We start from the raw sequence: 26528 nt of genomic DNA, 5'->3' as shown, positions 1-26528 counted from the left end.
AGGAGAAGACGAACATACAAATAGAGCAGTTACCCAGTATCAATTTTTTTAATGTTATTCACATAATGATTTTTAATTCGCTTCTACCTTAAGACGTTCGTCGTTTAATATGTTCGAAAAGATCACTGTGAGCATAGGCATGTCACAAAGTAGCTCAAACAAGGTCAATATTTCGCAATTTTTGTTCATTTACATTTACGTTTGTTGTATCGTTGTGTTTTTTCTAGCGTGTAAAAATGTATGAAGTTTTGATACCTAACATAGAAACTCGCTTTTAAAAATTTCATTTTTTTATGTTATGTTCGAGTTTTACGGAGCTACATATTTTTTGTTAGAATTACAGTTATGGGAAACTGAGCTTACTGGACGATCCTCATGAGACTAGTATTAAAGCGACCCATGGTTCCTAACAGCGATTGCAGAATCTGATTTTGATACCGAAATTTAAATTATAATAATTACATAATAGTTATTTGTCAAAAAAAATCACTCACCCAGCGCCACAAATTCCGCACAAGTACCTATAGTCCTTATGGTGGACCAATAAGTGATTTTCCAGTTCCTCTTTATCGGCACATCTCAACGGACATTCGACACAACAGTAATGGGTCACATTATCCTTGCCTTTGACGATGTTGGCTAACTTATTTTTTGGAAAAACTGTGCGTCTGACCACATTTTCCATAGGAAACACTTCGGGGTCTGAAAAAAAAAATCATTATTAACATAGTGGTATTTATAACTTAAGCGGTGATAGCCTAGTTGGGTGTTGAACGGACCGCCGAGGCGAATGTCCGCAGGTTCAAATCCCAAGAGCACACTCGACTTTTCGAAAATTATGTGTGTATTCTTTGTGAATTATCGCTTGCTTTAACGGTGAAAGAAAACATCGTGACGAAACCTGCATGCCTGAGAAGTTCTCTATAGGAATTTTGAGAGTGTGACCAATAGGCCAGCGTGGTAGACTAAGGCCTAATCCCTCTCAGTAGTAAAGGAGGCCCAACAGTGGGACAGTACTTATATAATACAGGGCTGATATTTTTAAGTTAATCAAGGTTATTATCCAACAAGTAAGCTACGTTAGATATTTTTAGATGCTATCTCAACCTGATTGTGGCATTGATTAGAAATATTTATTTAAGACTCTGCCTGTAATATTTTAAAAATTCAAAATTAACCTATCTATGTGTAGTTTATACACGGAGTACATAAAAAAAAATACTCGGGAGCAATGACGTAGCATAGGGAGGCGTTAGGAGAGCCCGCCCGGGGCGGCACTTTTAGCGAGGCACCAAAATGTCTAAAATAAAAGCTTTTAAAAATTGGAACTTTGTCCTTTAATATTTTGTCAAATGTATCAGTAGCTAGGCGTGTGGCGCATTTTTTTTTTAATGAAGCGGGTCCTTTATTTTACTCTCGCACACAGCCTAAGGGCGGCAAAATTTTGGTCGGGCTCGGGCGGTAAAAACCGTCGTTACACCACTACCCGAAGACGCGAGGAATAGATTAACAGAACCTAATGCTGAAAATACATAAACTTAGCGTATTAGCGAATATTTGGGTTATTTGGCCTATGAAATACATATTGCCTTTGTACACAAAAACAATATATTTTTACGAATACGCAAAGTTTATAATACCCATAAAACAACAACTTATGAAAGCGTACCTCGCTAAAATTATTAATTGGATTCAAAATCAAATTTCTAAAAATTATTAAGCTTTACACTGCATAAGAAATAGGGTCGAATAAGAACTGATAAGAAATAAGAACTGCATAAGAAGTCGGGTGAGGATTGGCTCACGGTGGAGACGCCACACGCGTTACGTGTGTTATGTGTTACGGGAAGGGACATGAAAAAGGCTGAGATAGATCTCAAATCTACACAGACAAGACGGGCACAGCTATCTCAGAATAAATTTATCAAAATTACTTTTAAAATAATACGGCCTATGTATGGTCAATTAATGTATTACTGAACAAGATACGATCTTGACCAATGGCCATTGACCAGGTTAGGTTTGATTTACATTAGACAACTACTCGCCCCCGCAATCGAGAATACCTATATCACTTACTTACTTATTTCTTATTAGTTCAGCTAAGTTACTCAAATAGTAAACTGCCCTGCGCCTTTAATGTTTATTAGTTTTTACTGTAAGTTTTCGGTTTGTTTTTCAAAATATGTAAGTACTTATTTTGTACTCACTCAGAATTTAAATTCGTTTACGTAGGTTATAGCTAAAACTTAAAGGTATAAATTAGACAGGGCATTAATAGGAGACTATAATACTATTAACCCATATTATAGTCCGTATACGGATAAGTAAACCGTGTTTTATGACATTGCTTTAATTTTTACTTTGCTTAATTTTTTACCTAATAAAACTCCCGGGAAAGGCTGATAAGTTACATTTTTCGTCTCGGCAATTTAGTGACGGGAAATTCCGGAAAGTTAGTGGATAATTTCAGAATCAAATAAGTACAATCGCCACCAAAAAATATATTTAAAAAAAGTAGGCATTGTATACGTACCTTACAATACCTATTTTTTTTTTCTTATAATAAGTACGTATATTCCATATATTCTTTCGGGCGAAAAATATGAACTTTATAAAATCGTAAATTACTCACCTAATATGTGCTCCATTCGAAAGTAGTGTTAATAAAACTCCAAGCCAAGGTAATACCTAAAATAATAATAGAATAATTTAACACACCACTATGTATAGACAAAATGTGCGTACAAACTTTCCCATACTCGCGTAACAGTTAGAGGGGTAGGTAAGTACCAAAAAAAAGTAAACTTCAAAATAGTGTTCCCTTCCCCTGCCAACGGATATCGCCCTGAGCCCAAGCTTCCCTCCGCATTAGGGGCGCCTACCCTTTGTCTACCCATACATCCCCTACAGAGAGCTGAAGGGAGGGGACCCCACTTCGAGCCGATAGGAGGGGTGGATTCAACGTACCCGGACCGACATCGATTCAAAATCATCTACCTGAGCCCCAAGGCCGGTTATGATAAGCAATAATAATAATAAGTTCGAAACTATGTCAAAATTATTACTTCGAACACTGAATAAAGTGTGTGTAGATTGTAGTGATGATTTTTTATAAGCAGAAAGTTTATGAAGTAAATAAAAACAAAGGAAACTTACTTTTACTTGCACCTTTCTCTCGAAATAAATACAAAAAAATAAAATTAAACCACAATTTGCACTATGAATCACATAATAACTTAAAAAACGCTAAAGAACTAATGACATTGACAAATTAATTACGAAAAATTAAAGAATATGCTCACTACACAACCCTCACACGCGCGCTCCTCGACGCGACGTTGCGTTTAACAGTGTTGCCAGATCCTGTTTCCACTTTCCTTTGTCGATGTTTAATTTTACCCTAGAATTTGCAGAATAACATTATTAATTGTAATGTAAAATTATTTTATCATATTCAAATTGGTGCACTAGAAAAATACCACTAATGTTATGAAAAAACAAAATATACTTTACAATTATATATTTTGATGAAATAGTTAATGCTTAATAGTATGTGGTTTATATTGGTGCATGACAGCAGATGATGTATATATAAAATGACTCCAATCGTGTACATTATAATGTATCAATAATTATGAATATATAGAGCGGCTATTACACGATGTCATATGCCTAATTATTATTTATGTAAATTTACGCTTACAAAAATGAAAGTACGCGCCACGATAATAGTAGCCTCGGATGTAAAATAATCAACCTAAAGTCACATAAATAAAGAGCTACTTTATTTCTATAACCCCCAAATTAGGGTAAATAAACTGAACTGGCATTACGATGCCGGGAATGAACGAATGAAGTGAATAATAACAATTCTCAAATTGAAGGAAAGACCGATCGTCGATGTGAATAGTGCTGTGAATATTCCATTTCGAATAATTTATTAATATTTTTATAATTACAATAAAATCTAGAATCGATTTTAAATGAGATTATGTTTAAAAAAAGAAGTCAAAGACATTATCATAGTTTTCTTCAAACAGTAATTATTACTAGATCAAATACGAAAAGATAATATTTCTACATGATAATATGAAAGGTTCAGCGAAATATTATGCCTTGATAAAAATTAGATACAAAAACAGCGGCGTGTTGTTGGTTATGTAATGCGAATATTTAACTTTTATATAAACATTATCAAGCTTCGCAAGCAAATTACCTTTTCATAATACATGTTTTATATCCCTAAAATAAAAGTAACAATAACATTACTAAATTGCATTTGATTATAATTACGATGAAGCGTAAATAAATATTTTAAGCGTAAACTAATCGTATTTATGATAAATGTTATTTATTACAACATACAAATTGTTAAAAACAATCATTTTGCGATTATAAATACATCGATATGATATCGTTTTGCGAAATGCGCCCTGTTAAATGAAAAATATGTAAATGTCAACGGAAAGAATGAATGGGAGAAATAGAGGCAATAAAAAAATGTTATAAGTGTGTTCTGTCACAGATTGCTTCGAGAAGTCAAACGTTACGCTTGTTGAGTTTTGTCTAGTTCTGTTGTACTGTTCACGTGTTGTTTTTTGTTTTCGATTTTTAATCATAAAGTAACTCAAAGTTAATATATAATGGGTCATGATACCAAACTTGAAGAATTAGCTATTAAGCTTTTCTCGATAGACGCAGTTAAAATGGGTGAATTTACAACCAAAAGTGGTATAAAAACACCGGTGTACTTTGACTTGAGGGTTATAGTTAGTTATCCGGAAGTTATGGTAATGAAATTTGATTATTTGAATTAAATTCCGCACCGAACCTGTTAATTCATGTTTTGTCCATTGTTACAGGAGATGATATCTAATTTACTGCAAGAGTATGCTATAAAAGACTGTGCGTACGATCACGTGTGTGGTGTTCCATATACGGCTTTGCCGATTGCGACATTGCTCAGTGTTATCACTAAAAAGTCCATGCTGATGAGACGTAAAGAAACCAAAAGTTACGGAACAAAAAAGTCGATAGAAGGTCATTATAAAGCCGGTCAAACGTGTCTCATTATTGAAGATGTCGTAACATCAGGTTCAAGTGTTTTGGAAACTGTTAAAGATTTGCGTAAAGAAGGGCTGAAAGTCAATAAAGCGGTTATAATATTAGATAGAGAACAGGGAGGAAGTGCAAATCTATTAAACAATGATGTGGAAATTACATCTTTATTCACTATGACATCGCTTATTGAAATATTGTATAAGAACAGAAAGATTACTGAGGAAATGATGCTTAAAGTTAAAGCATATATAAAAGAAACACAGGCAGTTGTTTTAGGTGTGTTGAACTTAAGATTCTTTTTAATACTGAATTAATAAATTAACTAGCTGAAAACTTTCATCGCAACTTGTCTAAGCTTTAAAAAATAGAATGAATAGATTTATTTTTTTTCAGAACCATCAGTAGATAGATTGTTACTACCATATGAGAAACGGGCGGAGCTAGCCACCAACCAGATAGCTAAACAACTATTTAACATAATGGCCACGAAGAAGACAAATTTGTGTTTATCTGTAGATCTAACTTCTGTCACAAGTATACTAGATCTCTTAGAAAAAGTTGGTGAACACATTTGCATGGTGAAAACTCATGTAGATATCATTGAAGATTTCAACAAAGATTTTGTCACCCAACTCAAACAAATTGCAGACAGGTTTAATTTCTTAATATTAGAAGATAGAAAATATGCAGATATTGGGCATACTGTGTCTATGCAGTATATGAAAGGAGTTTACAAAGTTGGTGAATGGGCAGATTGTGTCACTGCTCATTCCTTGCCAGGTGATGGTGTGTTGAAAGCCCTTAATGGACACATGAATAGCGTGAGCCGTGGTGTGTTTTTGTTAGCAGAAATGAGTAGTGAGGTATGTAATATGTGCTTTTATAATCAATACCTGATCTAATTGTGTATTTATTATTTAATATAATATGAATTTCTAATCTAGTACAACTCATCTTTGGAGAACACAGTCCAGGATGAATCATGTAAGTTTAAAAATTGTAGTTCATTAATTTATCTTTATAAATTCCAGGGTAACCTCATTTCTCCAGAATATAAAGATGCAACAGTTGCCATGGCAGTGAAGTATCCGGATTTAATAACAGGTTTTGTGTGTCAAAACAAGGACACATTTAAAGACCCAGGTCTTATTCAGTTGACTCCAGGAGTTCAACTAGAAAGTTCTAAAGACAGCCTTGGTCAGGTGTACAACACTCCAGAGAAGGTAATATTGGAGAATGGAGCTGATGTCATTGTTGTGGGACGAGGGATTGTGGCAGCAAAGAGCCCAGAAACTCAAGTTGTAATTTATAAGGATGCACTATGGAAATGCTATACAAAAAGAGTATCTGGTAAATTAGAGTAAGGTTTTTGTTTCTTGCTAAGTTGACAGTATGATGAAGTATTTTTAATTGTTTTTGACTTGCCAGAGTTGTGACACATATTCGTAAGTTCAAAATAACTCCATGCGCATATTCTTTCATTGAATATTGTATTAAGTTAAAAACTGTTTAATCATTCCAAAAATATATTAAATGTATTTGACTATGCTATAGTATGAATGAATGTTTTTTTTTTCAATAAATGGTTAAAAATAACAATCATAACTTTATAACTGTCTAGGTAATTTACTCCTATGTAGAGCATTGATTTGGATTAAAAAAAAGGACATACATTTTTGTAGCTATGTGTAAATTGCTTAAACAGTATTTTGATATATTTTATTTTTAATCAATAATAAAAAAAGAACAAAAATTATTGAATAAAACTAAAAGCACCAGTAAGAGTGACCGTTTTATGAACACTATAATATAATCTATATAATAAAGATTTCTTTTATTTTTTTATATTTCATAAGATTATGTAGAATTATATGAATAAGTATTAATGTATCAACTGTTATAATTGTTAGATAACTTCAATTGTTAAGAATTGCTCTGTTTTAAACTATGTTATTCCAATATTGGGGACCAATATTTACTGTGATAATTATAACTGAATGTATTGGTGCTGCCTGTGACAATAATGTTATAGAAGCTAAATGATTTATAGTTAATAAAATTTTGATTTAATTATAAGATTTTTTTATTTTAAAACAGATAATTTATAGGTGACTAGCTGACGATAGAAAAATAAAACTAGAAAAATATATAGTTACTTATATTCATACATGGTCTATGGGCTGACAGGGTCGTAGCTAGACTTGAATTTAAGGTAGGGCAGCTGTTATTACAAGCAGGGCGGAAATAAAAATGTACTAAATCTGATCTGCTCAATCGATTTTTGGTTTCCTTCACTCGTTAACGTGAGCAAAAAAAAAAAAAAAGAAAAAAAAAGGGATTTATACTTAGGTAATTGTTAAGGTAATATATTCAGGTTGTGACAAAATTCCCATAAATCTCGAAGGAGGGTTATTTCACCCATCAATACGGATAACTCTTACTATGGGGCCAACTTCCAAATCGTAAAATAAAAAAAACCGCTGCTCCGTATATTTTCATTCAGTTACATTCAATTTTGTTAATTATTAAGGTCGGGCATTACTATTTTAAGATAGGGCATTAGTATTTTTAGGTAGGGCATTGCCCCACAATGCCCCCCCCCCAGCTACGGCCCTGTGGGCTGAGTACAGACTGCACAGTCGTTGGATAATTATATCCAAATACTTAGCGACTTTTATGTTTTTTTTTATAATGTTGAATATTCGATGCCTATGGCCTATGCTATATTAATTAGGTACGGCATATATTACTAAGTACCGGTACGGTCTCTATATACTGTATGGGTAGACCGTATATTACGGCCGTAGGGTAGGGTACACAATATGATAAGTTACTATCCTATATAACTATTATTTTTTTATTAAATTACAATTAATGACAAACTGAAACGTCTGGTAAGTATGCTAAAACATCACATATCAAAAATAAATAGGCAACTGAATCACCTTTTTAAAAAGTTAATCATTAACGTTGCGCGTGGTCCTTAAGCAACCCCACCATAAATATGCTTCTTGAACCTCCAGTTCCAAAAGTTCTAAGTCAAGAAGTATAAAAATCTTTGATAAACGAGTGCTTATGTACAATTAGGTGTCAATAATAATATTTATCGATAGTAAGTGCATAATATGTTGTCTGTGTACTTATAATCAACATACAATGTACATACTCTGTGGTTGGACTGTCATTCACTTCATAGTTGAATTTGATAGAAGGCAGAATGAGGCAGAAGCATAAACGTCAAATGTAGCAAATTACCTTCGCAACAAAACAAAACAGAACACCCAGCGGGGCTTGAAATGGAATTTATAGCAAAAGAATTAGGTATCCATAGTAAATGCATATTCCCGACTGCTTCGCCTGGATTATTTTCAGTGGTAGTGCATACTAGTTGGCTGAAAAAATGGATAAAGAACGTGGAAGTTGATGACTTTGTGAACAATGTGGATTTTACACTACAACCTGGTGAAAGTGTTCCTTATCCGTGGAGAAAAATATTTATAAGGGTATGTTATTTACTATGTTATTGCGTTTTTCTAGTAAAATGATCACCAAAATTTAATTATTAAAATATATCTCTTGTTATCATTTTAGATACTAAATAAAAAAGTGTCCAAGGTCCTGCCATTGCCGCGATACAAACTTAATGAAAATAATGTGGAAACGCCACTCACGTTCTCACAACTTATGCAGCATGTCTCACAGAGTAACCAAAGGACATTATGGAAAGAATCTTATAAAAAATATTGCCATAACAGTGAGAGTAGCAAAGAAAGCACCATAGTCAATCTACTGGAACATGACCAGCTGTTGTCGGATGTATTGCTAAGGTTTTACGGTTGTAATATAATTCGAATCAAAACAGATGGTGCCGGCAAGCATTTAGAGTACAAAGAAATGATTTCAAACAAAAGTGTGCTGAAGTCTTATGAAACACATGTAAATTTGTTAGCTGCTATGTTCACTTTAGAGACAGACAATAACTTCTATGTGATTTATAGAGGAAGTTATGACAATACACTTTTGGACTGTTTGAATTTCAGTCCAAACTTGTTAGATATGAATTATTGCCGTGGACTTTTTATAATATATCAGTTGTTGAATTTATCAAAGGCAATGAGTGACAGAGGACTGAGCTTAGGGATGCTAACATTACAAGACATTTATATGACTGAGAATTTATGGCTGCAAGTATCGCCAGTGATAACAAATAATGTTCACTGTTTAGATGCCTCATTGATTTATGAGCAAAGCCAGGGCAAACCTGTTGTGCCTAATGTACAAAACTCTCATAAAAGAGCTGAAGAGAGTTGTTGGCGCAAGGAAGCTGTTCAACTGGAAAAGTTATGTATGTTGTGGGTGAGAGGCCGGATCTCAAACTTGGACTATTTATTGCACTTAAATGTGCTGGCTGGCCGTAGTACCACTGATCCTCAAGCACATTTCATGGTGCCATGGGTGACAGATTTTAGTTCTAGGTGTGGTAAGTATACCTTACAGATCTGTTATTCTTATGTTAGGATTATAATATCTAATTATGTCAATAATGGCATCGATTTTTCGAAGTTAATTTTTTTATTTTAGGTGTGTACATAAAATAATAATGTATTAAACAAATGTGAGTAAAACCAAATGCAGTGAAAATAACATAAAATATAGTATTTAATACATATATCATGTATATTCAAGGTGGATAACATGTACATTCTGCCATGTTGATAGTGATTATTGTATCTTTTGTTACTAGATAATCTTAACTTTTTTCTCAATTTATATGATACTGTACTAATTATTATCACACCTTTATCCATTTGGACACTTAATTATTTTTTCAGGCAGAAACTGGCGTGACTTGACTAAATCGAAATACCGTTTGAACAAAGGCGACCGCCAGTTGGACATGACGTATGACGTGACGAGCGGCGCGGATCAAATACCACATCACGTGTCCGATGCGCTCTCCGATATCACCTGCTATGTCTACTTGGCGCGACGGTTAGTTGTACATACATGTTAGATATCAAATAATAGCTTGATATAATTTGGAAATGATGGGAATGATTGTTAATGGGTGTGTCTAGAACCTATAAACACAGCGATATTTGATTTGAGCATAATTTGGTTTTTACTTGAATACAAAGAGGATAAATACTGCTTTATTTAATAGTTGTTTTGAGTGCAATGTTTGGAGAATATTTGCTAAAATTGCGACACAAGTAAAATTCAGTGTTTTAGTGTTCTGGATATTAATAAATTAGAATGAGAATCCAGCCCTACAATTTTGAGCATGAGAGATTTGTAGTTTATTTAATCGGAAGTTGCTACTAACTCTCCCAGCAAATCGTAGGCTAAGGAGTTGCAGAATTTAATAAACATATACACCCTTATCGCAAAAGAATGGTGTTTTCATTTTTCCGGATAATTTTGAACAAAATATAAATTTATAATCGTACTTATTTCTCGCTTTGGAACTTACCTTCCGCGCTATAATTATCTTTGTTTATATTTACGCGTACGAGAAATTCAAAGAGCAATACAAACATAAATCTTGTGCGAGATAACGTCACCCGATTAGCCACATTGTAGCGAGGGTATTCGCCTTGTGTTCACACTTCGGCCTTGATAACGTGTCAGTGACTGCTAGATGTTACTGTTATGCTTTTACAATATAAAATCAGTCATTGGATAGATGTCTGTTTTGTTAATAGATAAATAATGATTACTATTGTAATAAACATTTTATCGGTTTCCGGAGTACGTATACTTTCGTGTTTAAATATTTCTGTATGAAAAATTACTAGCTTTTGCCTGCGATTCCGCTCGCTTGATTTTTTTTCCAGCATAAATATTTTCCCGAAATAAATAGTAACCTACACCACTCAGAAGTAATGTAGCTTCCTATTAATGACAATATCGGCTTTGTAATTCCTGAGGTAAGCGCGTTCAAAAAAACAAACTCTTCAGCTTTATAATATATTAGTAAAGGTAACGTGGTAATCAAAAATATTCACTGATGGTAAGATTTTTTTTAATGAATTTATGCGTGTTAAAATAACCATTCTAAATAAATGAATATCTTTAAGACGCGGCTACACTAGCAAGTTATTACTAGTTACTGTAACCATATAGTTGCAGTTCCAATGAACGCAGCTTTAGATGTTCTAAAGCTATGTCATCGGGAGAGATCTACGATAACAATACTTATAGAAAGGAATTTTAATTATTTTCAGGACGCCAAAAGAAGTTCTTTGCAAATACGTACGCAATAAATGGGTACCCGCCGAGTATCCAGCGTCCATCCAACGCATGCAAGAGTGGACCCCTGACGAATGCATACCTGAGTTCTACACTGACCCGACAGTCTTTAAAAGCATACACGAAGACTTGCCGGTAGGTTACATACATAGCGTCATACCTTATTCCCTGTTCAGGGGTAGTCAGCGATATGGGCGCCGGGAGGGGGGTGCAAGTAGGTGCACGTGCACGCCCTGCCGAGAAATAAATCACAAACAATATGTCACTTAATAAATCTGCAATAAGGGGAATTATCGAACACAGAGGTTTATTTATGATAAAGTATTTTCAAAATCTCGCGCAATTAGAATTAAAAAAAAACCTAAATGATAATTATTATTATGTAGTATAGTGCGTAAGTGCAGATGCACCTCTCTAAAACTAATCATGGCGCCCATGATCAGTGGTATATATATTTATTTATTTATATATTCTTAGCTTCGCACGTTATGTAGTCAATTTGATGAATTGGAGTGTCCTTAGTGGGTACTAGGTACTTACCGGCGCGTTGTTTATTTCTCTACCCGAGTACCATTGTTATATTCATATATTCGTACATTCTTATCATGCGAAGCGAGTCTGTTGTCTTAACCGCCTTTATCTGAAACCCAGGATAATAACCCTTATTTTCTGAACAACATTCCAGCTTAGGGTTTGAATTAGGGTATTGGTTTCGAAACGTCACGTGTCTTTCTAAATTTAGCTGTCTCGAAATTTTTAGATGGAGACTCCGCACACGGTTGTTGAAATTGTATTGTAATAATTTTATTTTAAATATTTTAATTTTTTAAAGACTTAAAATACTTAGTACACACTGTAGTTAAATAAACATGTATAATATAATGAAATTTGATTTAGGATTTGGGTGTCCCGTCGTGGGCGACGTGCGTAGAAGATTTCATCACTAAACACAGAGAGGCGCTGGAGAGTACACACGTGTCGGAGAATTTGCATCACTGGATCGATATCACATTTGGATACAAGTAGGCCCAATATATTTAATAAAAAAAATAATATTCTAACAATTATATATATGTTTTACGAGGAACGCAGAGGCGCAACTAGTGTACGCACGTTTTCACGTGTGTATTCCGTGATAGATTTGCTACAGTGAATTTTAACTTTTAATGCAACATAATAGTGACAGTTTTGCTATTGCGTTTTTACGGTTAGGTCGAATGATCAACATGCAAAAGGATAGGGAATTATTAGAATTGACGACTCAAACCTTTCGTAATTTGATTGTAATATGATTATTATTCAATCGATAATTTTAATTATTATAGATATTTGTAAAGATAGGTATTTTTTATACTCTTTATAGTGTTTAACCGACTCAATTTTTAGGCTATCAGGCCCGGCGTCCATAAAGGCGAAGAACGTGTGCCTGTCACTAGTGGACGGGCACACGCGCGTGCGCGGCGGCGGCACGGTGCAGCTGCTGTGGGCGCCGCACCCGCCGCGCGCCGCGCGCGCCCCGCCGCCCGCGCCGCCGCGCCTGCACTGGACCGCACCTAGAGACGCCAGTAAGATCGCGCTTAGAGTTTCCTATTAATCAATCAATCAATCAATTAATTCATCAGTCAATCAATTAATTCATCAGTCAATCAATTAATCAGTCAATCAATTAATTAATCAATCAATCAGTCCTATCATCAATCGAATCCTAGTTCGGACCGCGCTGGCATTTTAGTCAAGTGATGAGCAACTTGGTAATTAAACGTGTCAGAATAAAGAAATTTAGTCTAGTAGATTAGTTACGACATGTTTATTTACTAAATGACTTGCTACTCGAATAAAATATTAGTGTAGTCCGAACGAAGCTTAAATGATAGGATCTATTATTGGCTTTCAAAACGAAATAGACAAGTAGACGTTAAGTGGGTTACTGGTACTATCAGTAGGATTATAAAAAGAAAGGTTAGGAGAGCGACATACTGGAATTGTACAGTAGGATCTTTGGTAATGGCACAAAACTTTACGTAGTTACTTTGTGTAGTAACATTGCAGTCAAACACGTCTGTGTACCAATTATTTTTTATTTGCAGAAAAATCAATAAGGAATGACAGTTCAGATGACATGTCGGACGATGAGGAGGAATCGACCAGTCTGCCTCAACACGTGTCTCGATTACATGTACCACCATTACGGACGCGGTCGCGGCACAAAAGCAGTAATAGAGCCCGCTCTCTCTCTAAAGGACAAGCACTTGAAGACCAACCAGTCATAGAAACCAGGGCGTCTTCACACTCAAGGCACTACAGGGTACAACGTTCTGAGCTCGGAAAGGGAGTTATATACTTACCAAAAGAATTCAATCCGGTTGCATCAATACAAGCGATGGAAGCGCTTGATAATTTTAGAACCAAATGCTTTTTCAGCAAAGCAGAGGAAAAAGAGAAACATAAAGAAAACATCACAACGCTCAATCTATTTCCAGTGCAACAAGAACCAAACGGTGACAATCATGTACCGAAAGCAAACTCCGATGATAACGCGTTTACTAATCATATGTTTCTGGCGTCATATGATCAGAATTATTTGAAGAAATTCACTCAAGACGCGCATTTGGAGGGCGTGATGAAAGAGAGAAAGCATAGATCGTTCAACACAAAGTATATTACTGATGCAGCTGTTTACAAACAGTTTGTGACGGAGAGCCGGCGACAAGACATGCTGGTCATAGGTTGTTTGATAGTGGAAATATTCTTGCATACCTATATGCGTCCGTTGAGGACTTCAAGCGATAACTTCCTCGAGCGATATAACTGTTGCCGAACAGTATTAAAGTACAACTTTAACCATTTGCCTAAATGCGTGAGCTACATTACTTCGCTGCTTTTGAATGTTCAGCCATCAAGTTTGAGTTGCAAGCAAGAGTTAACGCCGAAAAGAGAAGAGCCTTTGAAGAAAATTATAGTGACTGATAAAGGTTTGCCGACACCGACGCCGTCGCAACTTTTGCAACCTCTGTTGATGCAGCATTTGATACCGTTCCCACAGACATTTATGACTTTATACAAATTGTTAAGCACACTTCACGAATATGAACTAACTAGCAATGAATTGAACGTACTTTATATGTACGAGTGCGATGGAGTTCAGTGCGAAAAGTATCAAAATGTCGACAAAACAAAGCTCTACTTTACCCAAAGAATAGCTGAAGGCAAAATTCACGCATGCGCCATGCACTTAGAAGTCCTTTTGAATCAAATTACGTGTTACAACCAGTTCGACGTACTTGATATTTTTCTGGCACATTATATAGAACTTTTGCAAAATAAAGATACATCGATACTGGCCGTTTGGTATCTCTTCGATACAGTTAGTAAAGCTTTAGGCCCTGTTCAGACAAAGAAGAAATTGCTCAAACACGTATTGAACCTCTACGAAGATGATGACTACGTTGTGGAGAGACTAGAAAGACATAAATTAACAGACGTCGACAACATCAGTGCTGCAGGCGTGGTTTCAAGTAAACAGAAGTTTGTGAAGTTGTACCACAATATATTTTTGCTACAACTAATGGTGCGACTAGGTCTGCAGTGTTTTCTAGATAATTTCACGCAACATTTAGTGGAAGCTGTGGGTGGGTATAAAGATATCAGCATCGAGAACGGTTCTCCAGGGCATTTGTGTCATAACCGTACCACGTCTAACAAGAAACCGAGATACTCCGACGACAACGTTAAAAATGCTTTATCAACGAACACCGATATTTTCTCGCCAGACACTTCGTACGGTTCTGAAAATGTGTTGACACCAAACATAGAGAAGACTGTGGAAGTGAATGACGTTAAAGAGAAGGAAATCGATAACCGCAGTGAAAATGAGTTGTTCCATTTCGAAAGCGATAAAGACAGACCTTGCAGGAGTAGTAGGAGCAAATCCCCAGCGGAATCTGTCGACTCAGGAACGTCAAATGTACACGAAACTAGAACACCATCACCCGTCCGAGATAACTTCTCTCCAGTAAACTCGAAACATTTTGCCAACAACTCGAAAGACGTTCATGTTAAAGAGAATGACACGTCCCCAACGAAGCCTACTTCACCCACAATAGACATACCGACAAAATCGATGTTCACAAGTTACTTGCATTTTGCTGAAAATGATGACAGCGTATCCGAAATGGAGATGCGTAAAGAATCTCATGCCCGTACGGTCAAAAGTTTGGAGTTCAATAAAAATGACACGAACACCAAGAGGTATAATTATTGCGAGCAAAACATACATAATGAAGATTTAGGGTCATACAAAATATCGGATATGAGTTCTCAGAGCCTCATTTGGCTTGCTCATAGATTAGGACCCGTGCTCACTTGTAGATATATTACTAGAAATTTGCTCAAAATGCTCACTTTATGCTATATCGGTAAGGATAATTTGGCTCCTTGGGACGGCGACGACAAGGACGAGTTCGATGAGATATCCATTGTTAACAGTAGAGTTGTGGGCGATAAGAACGCTATGAAAGTTATTGAGTGCCTCACTTCTATTGTTGGTAAGTAAATCAATATTTATGATTATGTACTTACAAGTACACCTAGTGGTGTAAGTCGTGGCTTCTCCCGTTTGAAAAGTCTTCCCTGCCACAAAAGTTCCTAAGACCCTGTGCGATGCCAGCACCACCTATGTAAAAAATCCATTATTTGCTATGGGACCAAATAACCGAGATAACAAGTAGCCTATAAGTTAATGCAGGATATGGTCTACCCGTATGCTAAATTTCATCTTAATGCGTTAGGTAGGTTCTGCGTTTAGTTCTAAGAAACATACAAACATCCTAACATCTTCACAAATTTTTGCCATAATAATATTAGTAACAAGTAAGGTATGATTGAGATCGAGTTTTATTACAAGACTGATTAGCATTAGAAGGCATTAAATGTAGCTACGTAATCTTTTGACAGTCGGTGTTGGGATCAATTCTATAATTTTAAAACAAAATATATATAAAATATTTCTATATTTTTTATGAATATTAATATAGAAAAACAAATACATTTACGCCACTCTAAATTTTGCAGGCTGATTTACTAGTTTACGAGACATCTACAAAAAATTGTCATTTATTTTTATTGTTCAGCAAAAATAGACTCTGCTTTATGGTTATAAATTCTTCAGTAAGAATATTTGTTATAAGCATAAGTAGATTACTGACTGCTTACATTTCAGCGATGTACGGCGAGCAGCTGATAATATTCCAATACCTACCTCACATGGGCGAGCTGATCGCGTCGTGCCGGCGAAGGTTGTCGGCGCCGCTAGAGGGCGGAGTCGTCGCCTGTCTACAGCTCGTCAAATACCTCGTGCCTTTCATGTCCGATGTCAAGATCATGGAGCAGTTGCAGGTGAGAGGAAACCTTGATGTTTGGGGAAATTGTCTACGGTCGATTTCTTTAAATTATTTGTGGTTGTTATATTAGGAGTGCCTTCCATGAACGAAATGCATTTCTATGTTCATTCGCGGTTATATTATGCCGTTTTTCCTCATGTGAAAATGGTCGTTATTTAGTTTCTGTTGGCACCTCCAAATATAGTGCTATGTCGGAATTATTATTATAATGGAAGTGAACCTAAGTGGAAGTGAATGTATACTGGTGTGTCAGGACACGTTCCTGAAGATCGTGGTATCGCCGACGCTGCGGCTGGCGGCGACGAGCCGGTGCGCGTACCCGAGCGGCGCGGCGGCGCGGCGGGCCGTGGCGCGCAAGCTGGTGGCGGCACTGCATGCGCTGGCGCTGCGCGTGGGGCCCGAGATGACGCGCCGCCATCTCGCCGTGCCCGCGCTGCAGAGGTGACGCACGCACGCACACGCACACGCACACGCACACGCACACGCACACGCACACGCACACGCACACGCACACGCACACGCACGCACACGCACGCACATGCACGCACACGCACGCACACGCACGCACTCTATACCCTTAGCGACTTCTTCAACTATAATTCGGTTGAATCTGATCACAAAGTATCTTTCATCTAATCATTAGATGAGACATACCTTGTGATTCTTTAGTGTATTTAAATAAATATAATGAATGACTGTTTATGAAAGACATTGATAATTGTTGTAAAGAGTATAATTTTTTGAAAAAGATATCAGTACATATATGTTCCAATTTTAAATTAAAAACTTCAAAATGCTCCTACCTTAACTACAACTATGTCGAGAATAAATAATGAGTTTTGCTTGGCTCGATGACAGACTGGTTGCTAATATACCTTTGTTTTATTATTTTTCAGATTTTTCTTAGCATTTGACAAGGCAAATGGGAAGACAGAAAACTGGCCGAAACAGGACGATGGTGTTCCTGAAAAGGTATATAACGAATTCATTTATTTTCTATTTTATTAAGAAACACACATTATATCACTGATATATATGTACTACGTAGTAGATCTGGCGTTTCGAACACTTACTGTGTTCAGCTGAAATGACTGCAATCCGGTTTTGGTTGCCATTTTACTTATAAAGCGCTTTAGCACTGCATCTTTTAAAGAGTTTGGTTAGACGTACGATTGATATTTTAGGGCAGCAGCGAACTTTAAGTCTAATTCCAGATTTTTAACAATTAGTTCATATGGGCGTTCGTGTCGATCGGTAGAATATAGTCAATACAATAACATTTTATTTCTCCAGCCGTTAGAACAAGAGCCATCTGAAGTGAAGATGGAGGGTTTCCTAGAGATCTGTCGCGACGGCACGACGGCGGAGTGGACGGTGCAGGACGGACGCGTGGTCCGCGCCGACCTGCCCGACCTCGCCTGCACGCCGCCTGATGTCTCCGAACAACCGCCGGACTCTACCAGGCTCACAGTTAGTATCAGTCTCTTATGTTTTTTTTTATTACCATGTTCTGTTTCAAGGAAAATTTATTGATTACATAAGTATGGCGCTTTAAAAGTGGATATGTAAAGTTAAAGAAAATTAACAAAGTGCAAAAAAATCTCAATTATTTCTAGCATAGGCTTAGTAATAACACAAATGTCGTGCAATTGTTGTATAACCTGATTTAACACGTTTTTTTGTCGCCAGGCTCAAGAAGAACTGCTGATGGTTTTCGACGAGGAACTCGCTTATCATACGTACACGAACTTTACAAGATTTATCGGGACAGAGATGATGGAACGATGTCTCAAAAACGGCGACACGATACGATCTCTGTGTCGGAAATATGAACAGAATCATTCCGTTAGGTAAATATTTGAATTTCGAAACTATTGTAGAAAAATCGATTAGTGTTCAATTTGGTATCGATCATACTACATTCTCTGATATATGTTTTTTCAGCTCTCCGCTCAGAATAAATAGAAACGACAAGCGTTTTCAATCGTCATATAGTGATGAGCCGATCAGTCGGAAAGACGTAACGCCTACGAAACATGACGTCATTATGGACCACATCTCTAGTTCGAATAGTTTTGGTTCTAACGTTACTCTAGTTGGGAACAGGATAGATGTCGCTAGCGATGTTTGTGAGGACACGCTGCGGCATGGAGAAGGGTTTGATGTTGTCGCGTATAAAATGGATAATGGGATAAAGAGCGACAGGTAAATATTTAATTTCCTTCATATTGGTTGCCCGAGGCTAATATGGCGTACAATTGAAATATTTAAACGATTTTTTTGGAGAGCCGTTTGTTAATGATTTTTATTAAGTTATCGTACGTTCTATTAACCTGTATCAGTTATATTTTTGTGTATATTTATACTAAAATATAACTGATCCAAATTAATACATTATTATACAGTAATTTATTTATAAAATTACTTTTGATAACGATTGATGATATATCGATAATCGATTAGAGCCTTGTTGGTGTTCTTATACCAAACCAAATTTTGTAGTACTTTAAAGTCTGGTATAATTTAAGGCATTTACGCGGCGACTGGCTCATATACTGGGAGCACGAGATAGGCCGACCCGATAAGGAGACTCGGTTCAACCTCAAACAAATCAAGCTACAAACGTTCGTCGGTCACACGCACTCGGTCAAGTCGATATACTGTCTCGATAACGAGAACAGCTTCATGAGCGGCTCCAAAGATAAGACAGTCAAGCTGTGGTCTTTGAGGAATCAGGTATGTTACAATAGCAATATATATTTCTTATAAATATACATTCGGATTTCGATTTTTTTTCCGAAATAATATATACCGTTTGTATTAAAAAATTCTTAAAAATAAGTATAATAAAGAAATGCTTAAAAAAAATATTAATATGAATACAAAATTTGTCTTGTTTAGTTATAATTTGCGGATTTGTTTTATACCTACTTCTATACTTAATCTCTATGCTCTACATATATTTATAGGTCTACGTATACCGAAACATAGAAAAATAAATGAATTATTTTTTGTATTCTTCAGGGTGATGGTAACGCGACTACGCAATGCAATTGGACGTACACAGGCCATAAGAAAGGAGTGCTGTCTCTTGCTTTCTTGGAGTCGTTGCGTCTCGCCGTCTCAACCGACTCTGTGGTTCACATATGGGATCCGTTCATGGAAAGCGTTGTTTCGCAGGTGAGTTTTAAGGCTTCAATATATATTTTTTTGCCAAGTAAAATGGTATTAGTAAATTACCAAATGAAGAAGTTTTTAAAAAATGAATCAAATTGAATTCTTATAAAGTGTTCTAACTTACGTAGCGTATCGTATCGTTCTCACTGCTGGCTACATAGAATCTCTATCCATAAAAGATCAGAATCCAGGTTTCTTCTGGTCGAGTTCCACTCTCTAAAATAGTGAGAAACAGTGGTAGTTTTACAGTCTATAAAACGATTGTGTAATGATTTCTAGTTGGACAACATAAAAACTCCCGTGAGCATAGTGCGTACGTTGCCGGGCGGGTCGGCCGCACTCATCGCGGCTACCACCGACGCCACGCTGCGCATCATCGACGCACGCGCAACTAACTTCACGCACGAGTTGAAGGTATGTTGTAAAAAATGGTAGAGCCATTACTTAGTTGGCGGTTCGATTAAAATATGATTACATTGTCTCATCGGAAATTGACGCGCATTGGTATCTTAGTTGTTGCGGTTGCTGATAGCCAAAACAATCTCTATTTCGCCTGTAATATTTTTTTATAGGACGGCAACACACTGTTCCAAAAAAGCTAGGGATATTAATTGAAAATTCACTGTAGTGGGGTGGGTTCCGATATTGTTTTTCATTAAATTGATTAAAATTTTTCGATTTCAAGTCAATATAAATGAAAAACGAGATCAAATCAACGATTAATAAATTATTCACAATACGCTTATTATAAATAGAGTCGCTTATCTCGAGCTAAGTGGCTTGCTCGTTTTGTCATTCATTTATATAAAAAAATACAATAGTTGGTTTGTAGAGTCATTAGTATAAAAATGTTTGTGTAGTTGCCGCTGAGCGCGACGACGTTCATCCGCTGCCTGTGCGTGTGCGGCTGGTGGGCGGCGTGCGGGCTCGCCAGCGGACACGTCGCCGTGCTCGACACGCGCACCGGACTCATACTCGCGCACTGGAAGGCGCACGACGGAGAGGTATTACGCTATTTGTTTTTTTTTTTTAGTTAAAACTCTGGATATTGGTCTTTTAAGTATAATTTTGTTAGTGAAAAAAATTAAAGGTTAGAAAAAAATCACCTAGTTTTTTTGTGATTAAATTATTTCTAAATAATCTAGGCTAGATATGATTAAAAGTCTAACTGCCAGTGGCGAAGCGTCCATACAAGCCGATTCCTACCGAGTTACCTTTTGTAAATTAACTTAAAATAATAAATGAAAAACATAACTATATAACTAGAATAATAATAGTATTTTCAAACAAGTCATCCTATACCTACTTATTTCATTAAATCAATACTTCAACGATTACGGTACATAGTTCATATTATTATCAATTCGTTAAATCGTAACTCGCGCGCAGTGCTCGTGCCTTATAATGTTCGAAGTGAACCCGGCCGCGCATAGCTTCCCTCGCGATATTGTTGCCTCTTTCACACGCAGCGCGGTGTCTTTGTCTAATCTTTTCGAAGTGACGTAAAAATACATGTGTGCGTGCGTGTATGTGTACTTCAGGGTAACCCGAGAATTTGCGGCTTAATGTTGGGCCATTGGCGCGAATTTTTTTAATAATTCAGAATGTATATTAGTGTTTGTGTATAGTGTGGTTTATTAATTATCGTTGGGCTCTTTTACATAAGTACCTATGTTCAAAATATGTGATTATTTGTTAAATTTAGAGTTTAGAAATAATGTTTATGTTAGAAGGAAATTATTATGTATTATAATATTTTATTGATTTTAATTCATTGTGAACTGCGTATTACATGTTAACTGTAGAAAAAAATATTTCCTCGGGTTACCTTGTGAAAATGTTCACCCTTCGCCACTGCTAACTGCATTGATTCTTTTAGGTATTACGCTTGGCGGCAGTAGATGAGCACAGATTACTAAGTTCTGGTTTGGACCAAGTCACAGCTTTATGGAGACCTGACGACGGTGAATTAATAGCACATCTCAAGTAAGTACTAAAACACGAATAAAACCCGAGTTATCAGTATCGTACAAATTATTTTTTTTTATGCATTTGCATTATTTTCATAATTATTTTTACCTCGTAACGAAACGGTTCTGGGATCTTTAGGTTCCATAATGGAGGAAACCGTTTTAGGAATGACTGTCCTAGCGCATAAAATGCATAAGGAAAAATATGATCTAGATCGAGAAACCGAAAAAAGTTAAACTCCGGAGAAATAAAATTAAATACTACTCCACAGAGGCAGCACGGAGCCCGTCCATTGCCTCTCCGTGTACTACAACGAGCTTATATCCGGTACAACAAACAATCGGATCGGCGTCCACACGTCGCTCGACCAAGACGCGTCCTTCTCTAGCACCAAGCTACGTTCCGACACGTTTAAGGGCGTGTTGACGTGCATGTCAGTGTTGCCACTTAACAGGCTGCTGCTATTGGGCAGCGACAACGGAACTATTAGTCTGCTTTGTTGATTTATTGCCAGGTGTAAATACTCCTTGGAAACTATAATTTATTCAACTCATATCTAGCAAGACCAATCGGATGGGTGTCCAGACGTACGACCGAGCTGCGTCAATTCCGAACATCAAGTTACGTTTAGATATGTTCAAAACCGCGATGAATTGCATGTTAGTTTTGTCACTAAACAGGTTGCTGTTATTGGGCTTCAATAACGGAACTACTAGTCTGCTTTGTTGAATATTGCCAGATGGAAATATTCAGTTTTGTGTTGCTCAGAAAAACTTATAATTTATTTAGGAAACGAATGAAACGAAATGTATTAAACATGTAATAAATCATTTATACTTCTCCATCTTATGTGGTGTAACATACAAATTTGAACAAATGATTTATTTGAACAGAATGTATACCTTATTATTTTTCGATGAGTGGATACAGAACCCTTGTAAAAAAAAGTACAGGTTGTAAAATAGAAAAGTACAGGTATCAATATTTTTGGCCGCTTTTGACGTTATCTGATCCGCCCATAAATAACTGCTGTGTGGAGCATACACCCGTAGAGATAAGGTAAGATAGGTTTATTGCTCATTTTGTATTACTAATGCTGTAATATCGGAGTAAAAGCTTATGTTCTGTCTACATGTCTAAAATCGATCAAGGGCAGTGACGTCATACATAATCTAGCACAATCACTTGCTAATCTAGCGACGCAATTTCAAGCCAATTATAGTGTCAGCATTTATTATCAACATTGTCGCCTTTTCACAGCATTCAGGGCACCTTATTAATTCGATTTTTAAATTATAAATAATTTATATTTTTTTATGGTCACTGGCAGTTTACAATATATTATACGAATTGTATTGCGGTTAATATCTGATCTAAAAATAATATATAAGGTGCAATGATTCGCAATGTTGTGTAATTAAGCAAATCACAATTTATTTTCATCACTATTGAAAGGAATTAAGTTTGGTTTTGCCTTATAGTATGTATATGCAGTTTCGAAAATATATTGTAACCAATGTACTTGCTTAGACGCGTACTGCCAAGTATAACGTAAAGGGAGAGGAAATGTCATGTTATCCAAACCTTGTTATTTTCTTTAAGGCAAGTACTTCTATTACAGCCTACAGGATGAGACAACTTTACTGAATTACCATGCAAGTTTTATACAAATATTTTTTAATATAAGTAATCAACTGTACTAAAGTAATGTAAGATTATTTCTTTTTTGCAATTAAGGAACTTTTAAGCAAGAGCGTGACTAAACAATGAATAGTGCAAACACTGATTAATAGTATTGGTAAAAGTAAAAGCAAAAGTTTGAAAATAATAAAAACTACTCGATTATTATAGTGGAATTTCTTTTCGATTTGTTAATTTCGAATAAGTTATATAGTAAAATTATTTAAACAGATCTCATTTGTGGTGTAATATGTATGTTCTAATTAGTGTAGTATAACTTGTTTGAATATTAGTTTTATCGAATTATTTTAGCGAAGAGAACAATTGAAATAACTAAACTCCTTGCACACAAGATAAAGGTCTTTTTACTGCATATTGAAAGAATGGAGATACAAATATGACCTACTACACATTTTTAGGTCACGTGAAGGAAAACTATATAGTTTTGATTTCAATATAGCTTTTACTGTTGGGCTAGTCTGCTGGAAAAACTAACTATGAGCGAATATATTTCGATTTCATTCCCAACGGAATTCGTTTGATCACAATGTATGTTCTATACTTATTTATTAAGAAAATACGTGATTATTATTTACTATTATATGTAATGCCTCTGCTATATTAAAGTGATTCCAGCGAGAAATGTATATCACATTATTTTAAGATTAACAAATAAATTTTGCACTCAGACTAAAATAGAAGTCGATAACATGATCGCCCTTAAGTGCATAGTATTTATATTGTATATAAAAATAGGCGTAATATAAGAAAATATAGCGAGTATGCTATTATAGAGCACGTCGTATGCTAGTATTACTATAAACTATTCCGTTACATTCCCTCGTACATAAGTTTTATATACCAACGCGCATATAAACTCGTATCTTACTATATACGTGTCATTACATGTGCATACGAACTGATAGGCACTTATAAGTTATATGCACGAACCGGGAACAAAACATCGATTATTCTGATTATTCTGCTTGGGTCTAGGAGACTACACGCGCGTAAAAAAAAACCTTTAAATAAAGGTTTTTTTTTTCATTAAAAAATACGTGTCATTACATGTGCATACGAACTGATAGGCACTTATAAGTTATATGCACGAACCGGGAACAAAACATCGATTATTCTGATTATTCTGCTTGGGTCTAGGAGACTACACGCGCGTAAAAAAACCTTTAAATAAAGGTTTTTTTTTTCATTAAAAAATACGTGTCATTACATGTGCATACGAACTGATAGGCACTTATAAGTTATATGCACGAACCGGGAACAAAACATCGATTATTCTGATTATTCTGCTTGGGTCTAGGAGACTACACGCGCGTAAAAAAAAACCTTTAAATAAAGGTTTTTTTTTTCATTAAAAAATACGTGTCATTACAGTTGCCATACGAACTGATAGGCACTTATAAGTTATATGCACGAACCGGGAACAAAACATCGATTATTCGTAAAAACGCAAACGCGTATATATCAAAATACGAGTTTACACGCGCAACATACATCCAATTATAATCGCCGTGAAGAGAGTATTTTAATATGCATTTTCATAATAACTAGTTATAAGCCACAAGTATATAGACCGCGTGAGTAATCACAATGAATAAGTAGTTTGTATAAAAATATTATATTTCTGTATATTTGTACCGAACAGAGAACCATAGTTTGTCCGTTTGTGACTTAATTGTAAAGTGTAAAGTACAAAATACAATCGTGTTACCAAAGATGTCTTATCATTGTATCATTCAAGATTACGTTGTACTATAGTGAGGATCTCGAGGTACAGTTTTTCCCAATTTGGAAGTTATTGATATTGTTTTTTTTTAAATTAGGTATTTCAGACTTTCTACCCAAATTTTAGATACTCTGATTGATTCAATGAAGTCATGAATTTGATGATGAATTTTATATATTTTGTTTTTGTAATGAGTTCTGCTGTCTTAGGCACATACATATAAAACGGAATTAAAATAATATAATCATATTTTTAAATGACATGAAATCTTTTGCTGGTGCATAAAATGGTTAATTTCATATCAAGTTGTTTTAAGTGTTTTTTTTTAAATGAATTATTATTTAAATATTAGATTCTGCAAAAATATAAATCATTTTTACTAAAATATTCGTATGCACTAAACAAACCATTGCATCACATTGTCTACACTGATTATAATTATATTTATACGAATCATAATTTTATTAGTAAAAAGTTTTTATTAAAATGAAAGTTCAACTCAAATGTAAGGAAAAGTGAAATGATGCCTACCATGCAATTATTAAAAAAGATGAAATCGGGTTTTTATGGTTACCGTTGAAAAAGTCTTATTTAAAAACATAACCCTTAAGGTAGCTAATAAATTTGACGCGGAAAGAACAGGGAACGAAAATAATTTCAATACAAATTGCCTAATCAAAGCCGCAAAATGGTGAAACAAGTCACGTAGCTTTCCAATAATGAAGAATATGTTTGCAAACTGTTTAAAAAAATTATCATATTTTTTTATCAAAGTTAAAATGCCGCGACAAATAGCCTAAACGTGAAGGTATTAAATCTAAGTTGTTTTACACAATCATTTTTGATCTCAGTTATGAAGTATTTCTGTGAACTAGTAAAAACTAGTTCGAATTAACTGTCCTTATAATGCACAATTCTTAATATTTGTACAACGATAAAATATAGTTTTATATTCTGCAGTAGTCAAGTGCATGAGAAAATTCTGTGCCAAGAAATCCATTAATTGTAAGTAATTAAACACAGAAATCACACCAATTTGTAGCGTTTACTGAATAGATTTTTTTAATAAAAGTATTTAAGTATGCGTGATCGTTTTATTAATGAATCCCTTATATACATTTACCGCCATATATCATACAAACTGTTATTGTTATTGTATGCAGGCAAAGATCTAGTCAGACGATACTGTTGCTATTCCATGCATACATATATGGCTCGGTTTGGGTTTGTTCTACAGTGTA

General features: G+C 35.4%; 3 protein-coding genes across 3 annotated transcripts in view; 2 read left to right on the top strand and 1 right to left on the bottom strand.

Moving 5' to 3' along the window:
- LOC115443666 (zinc finger protein 84) overlaps window positions 1-3366 on the bottom strand; it is a 34358-nt gene extending 30992 nt beyond the window's left edge. The window contains exons 1-3 of the mRNA XM_030169152.2: window positions 3160-3366; window positions 2636-2691; window positions 495-702 (exon numbers count right to left, since the gene is read on the bottom strand). Coding sequence (XP_030025012.1) covers window positions 495-702; window positions 2636-2651 — 224 coding nt within the window. The 5' untranslated portion in view covers window positions 2652-2691; window positions 3160-3366. The remainder of the gene's footprint in view (window positions 1-494; window positions 703-2635; window positions 2692-3159) is intronic.
- Window positions 3367-4505: 1139 nt separating this feature from the next.
- LOC115443665 (uridine 5'-monophosphate synthase) lies at window positions 4506-7137 on the top strand. Its single transcript, XM_030169150.2, has 4 exons — window positions 4506-4793; window positions 4866-5340; window positions 5458-5927; window positions 6096-7137. The coding sequence occupies exons 1-4, from the start codon at window positions 4647-4649 to the stop codon at window positions 6426-6428; spliced, it is 1425 nt and encodes a 474-aa protein (XP_030025010.1). The 5' UTR covers window positions 4506-4646; the 3' UTR covers window positions 6429-7137.
- Window positions 7138-8253: 1116 nt separating this feature from the next.
- Window positions 8254-26371, top strand: LOC115443663 (WD repeat-containing protein 81). The gene is made up of 19 exons (XM_030169148.2): window positions 8254-8567; window positions 8656-9544; window positions 9897-10056; window positions 11292-11451; window positions 12214-12338; window positions 12703-12881; window positions 13404-15860; window positions 16535-16710; window positions 16969-17156; window positions 17612-17687; window positions 18009-18185; window positions 18405-18565; window positions 18660-18920; window positions 19244-19451; window positions 19740-19895; window positions 20172-20306; window positions 20753-20896; window positions 21772-21878; window positions 22135-26371. The coding sequence occupies exons 1-19, from the start codon at window positions 8361-8363 to the stop codon at window positions 22364-22366; spliced, it is 6198 nt and encodes a 2065-aa protein (XP_030025008.2). The 5' UTR covers window positions 8254-8360; the 3' UTR covers window positions 22367-26371.
- The last annotated feature ends 157 nt before the right edge of the window (window positions 26372-26528 follow it).

Source organism: Manduca sexta, chromosome 12, assembly GCF_014839805.1.
Source record: "Manduca sexta isolate Smith_Timp_Sample1 chromosome 12, JHU_Msex_v1.0, whole genome shotgun sequence".
In the NCBI taxonomy this organism is placed as follows: Eukaryota; Metazoa; Arthropoda; class Insecta; order Lepidoptera; family Sphingidae; genus Manduca; species Manduca sexta.
Note: the sequence above shows the minus strand (reverse complement) of the source record. Positions and strands in the feature narration are given on the sequence as shown.

Excerpts from the sequence above, each read along its gene's own strand:
- LOC115443663 (XM_030169148.2), top strand. The coding sequence starts at position 8,361 with ATGGAATTTATAGCAAAAGAATTAGGTATCCATAGTAAATGCATATTC. Across the intron at positions 12,339-12,702 it reads GATATCACATTTGGATACAA|GCTATCAGGCCCGGCGTCCA; the intron begins GTAGGCCCAATA and ends CTCAATTTTTAG. Across the intron at positions 17,157-17,611 it reads GCCGTGCCCGCGCTGCAGAG|ATTTTTCTTAGCATTTGACA; the intron begins GTGACGCACGCA and ends ATTATTTTTCAG.
- LOC115443665 (XM_030169150.2), top strand. The coding sequence starts at position 4,647 with ATGGGTCATGATACCAAACTTGAAGAATTAGCTATTAAGCTTTTCTCG. Across the intron at positions 5,341-5,457 it reads AACACAGGCAGTTGTTTTAG|AACCATCAGTAGATAGATTG; the intron begins GTGTGTTGAACT and ends ATTTTTTTTCAG. Across the intron at positions 5,928-6,095 it reads TAGCAGAAATGAGTAGTGAG|GGTAACCTCATTTCTCCAGA; the intron begins GTATGTAATATG and ends TATAAATTCCAG.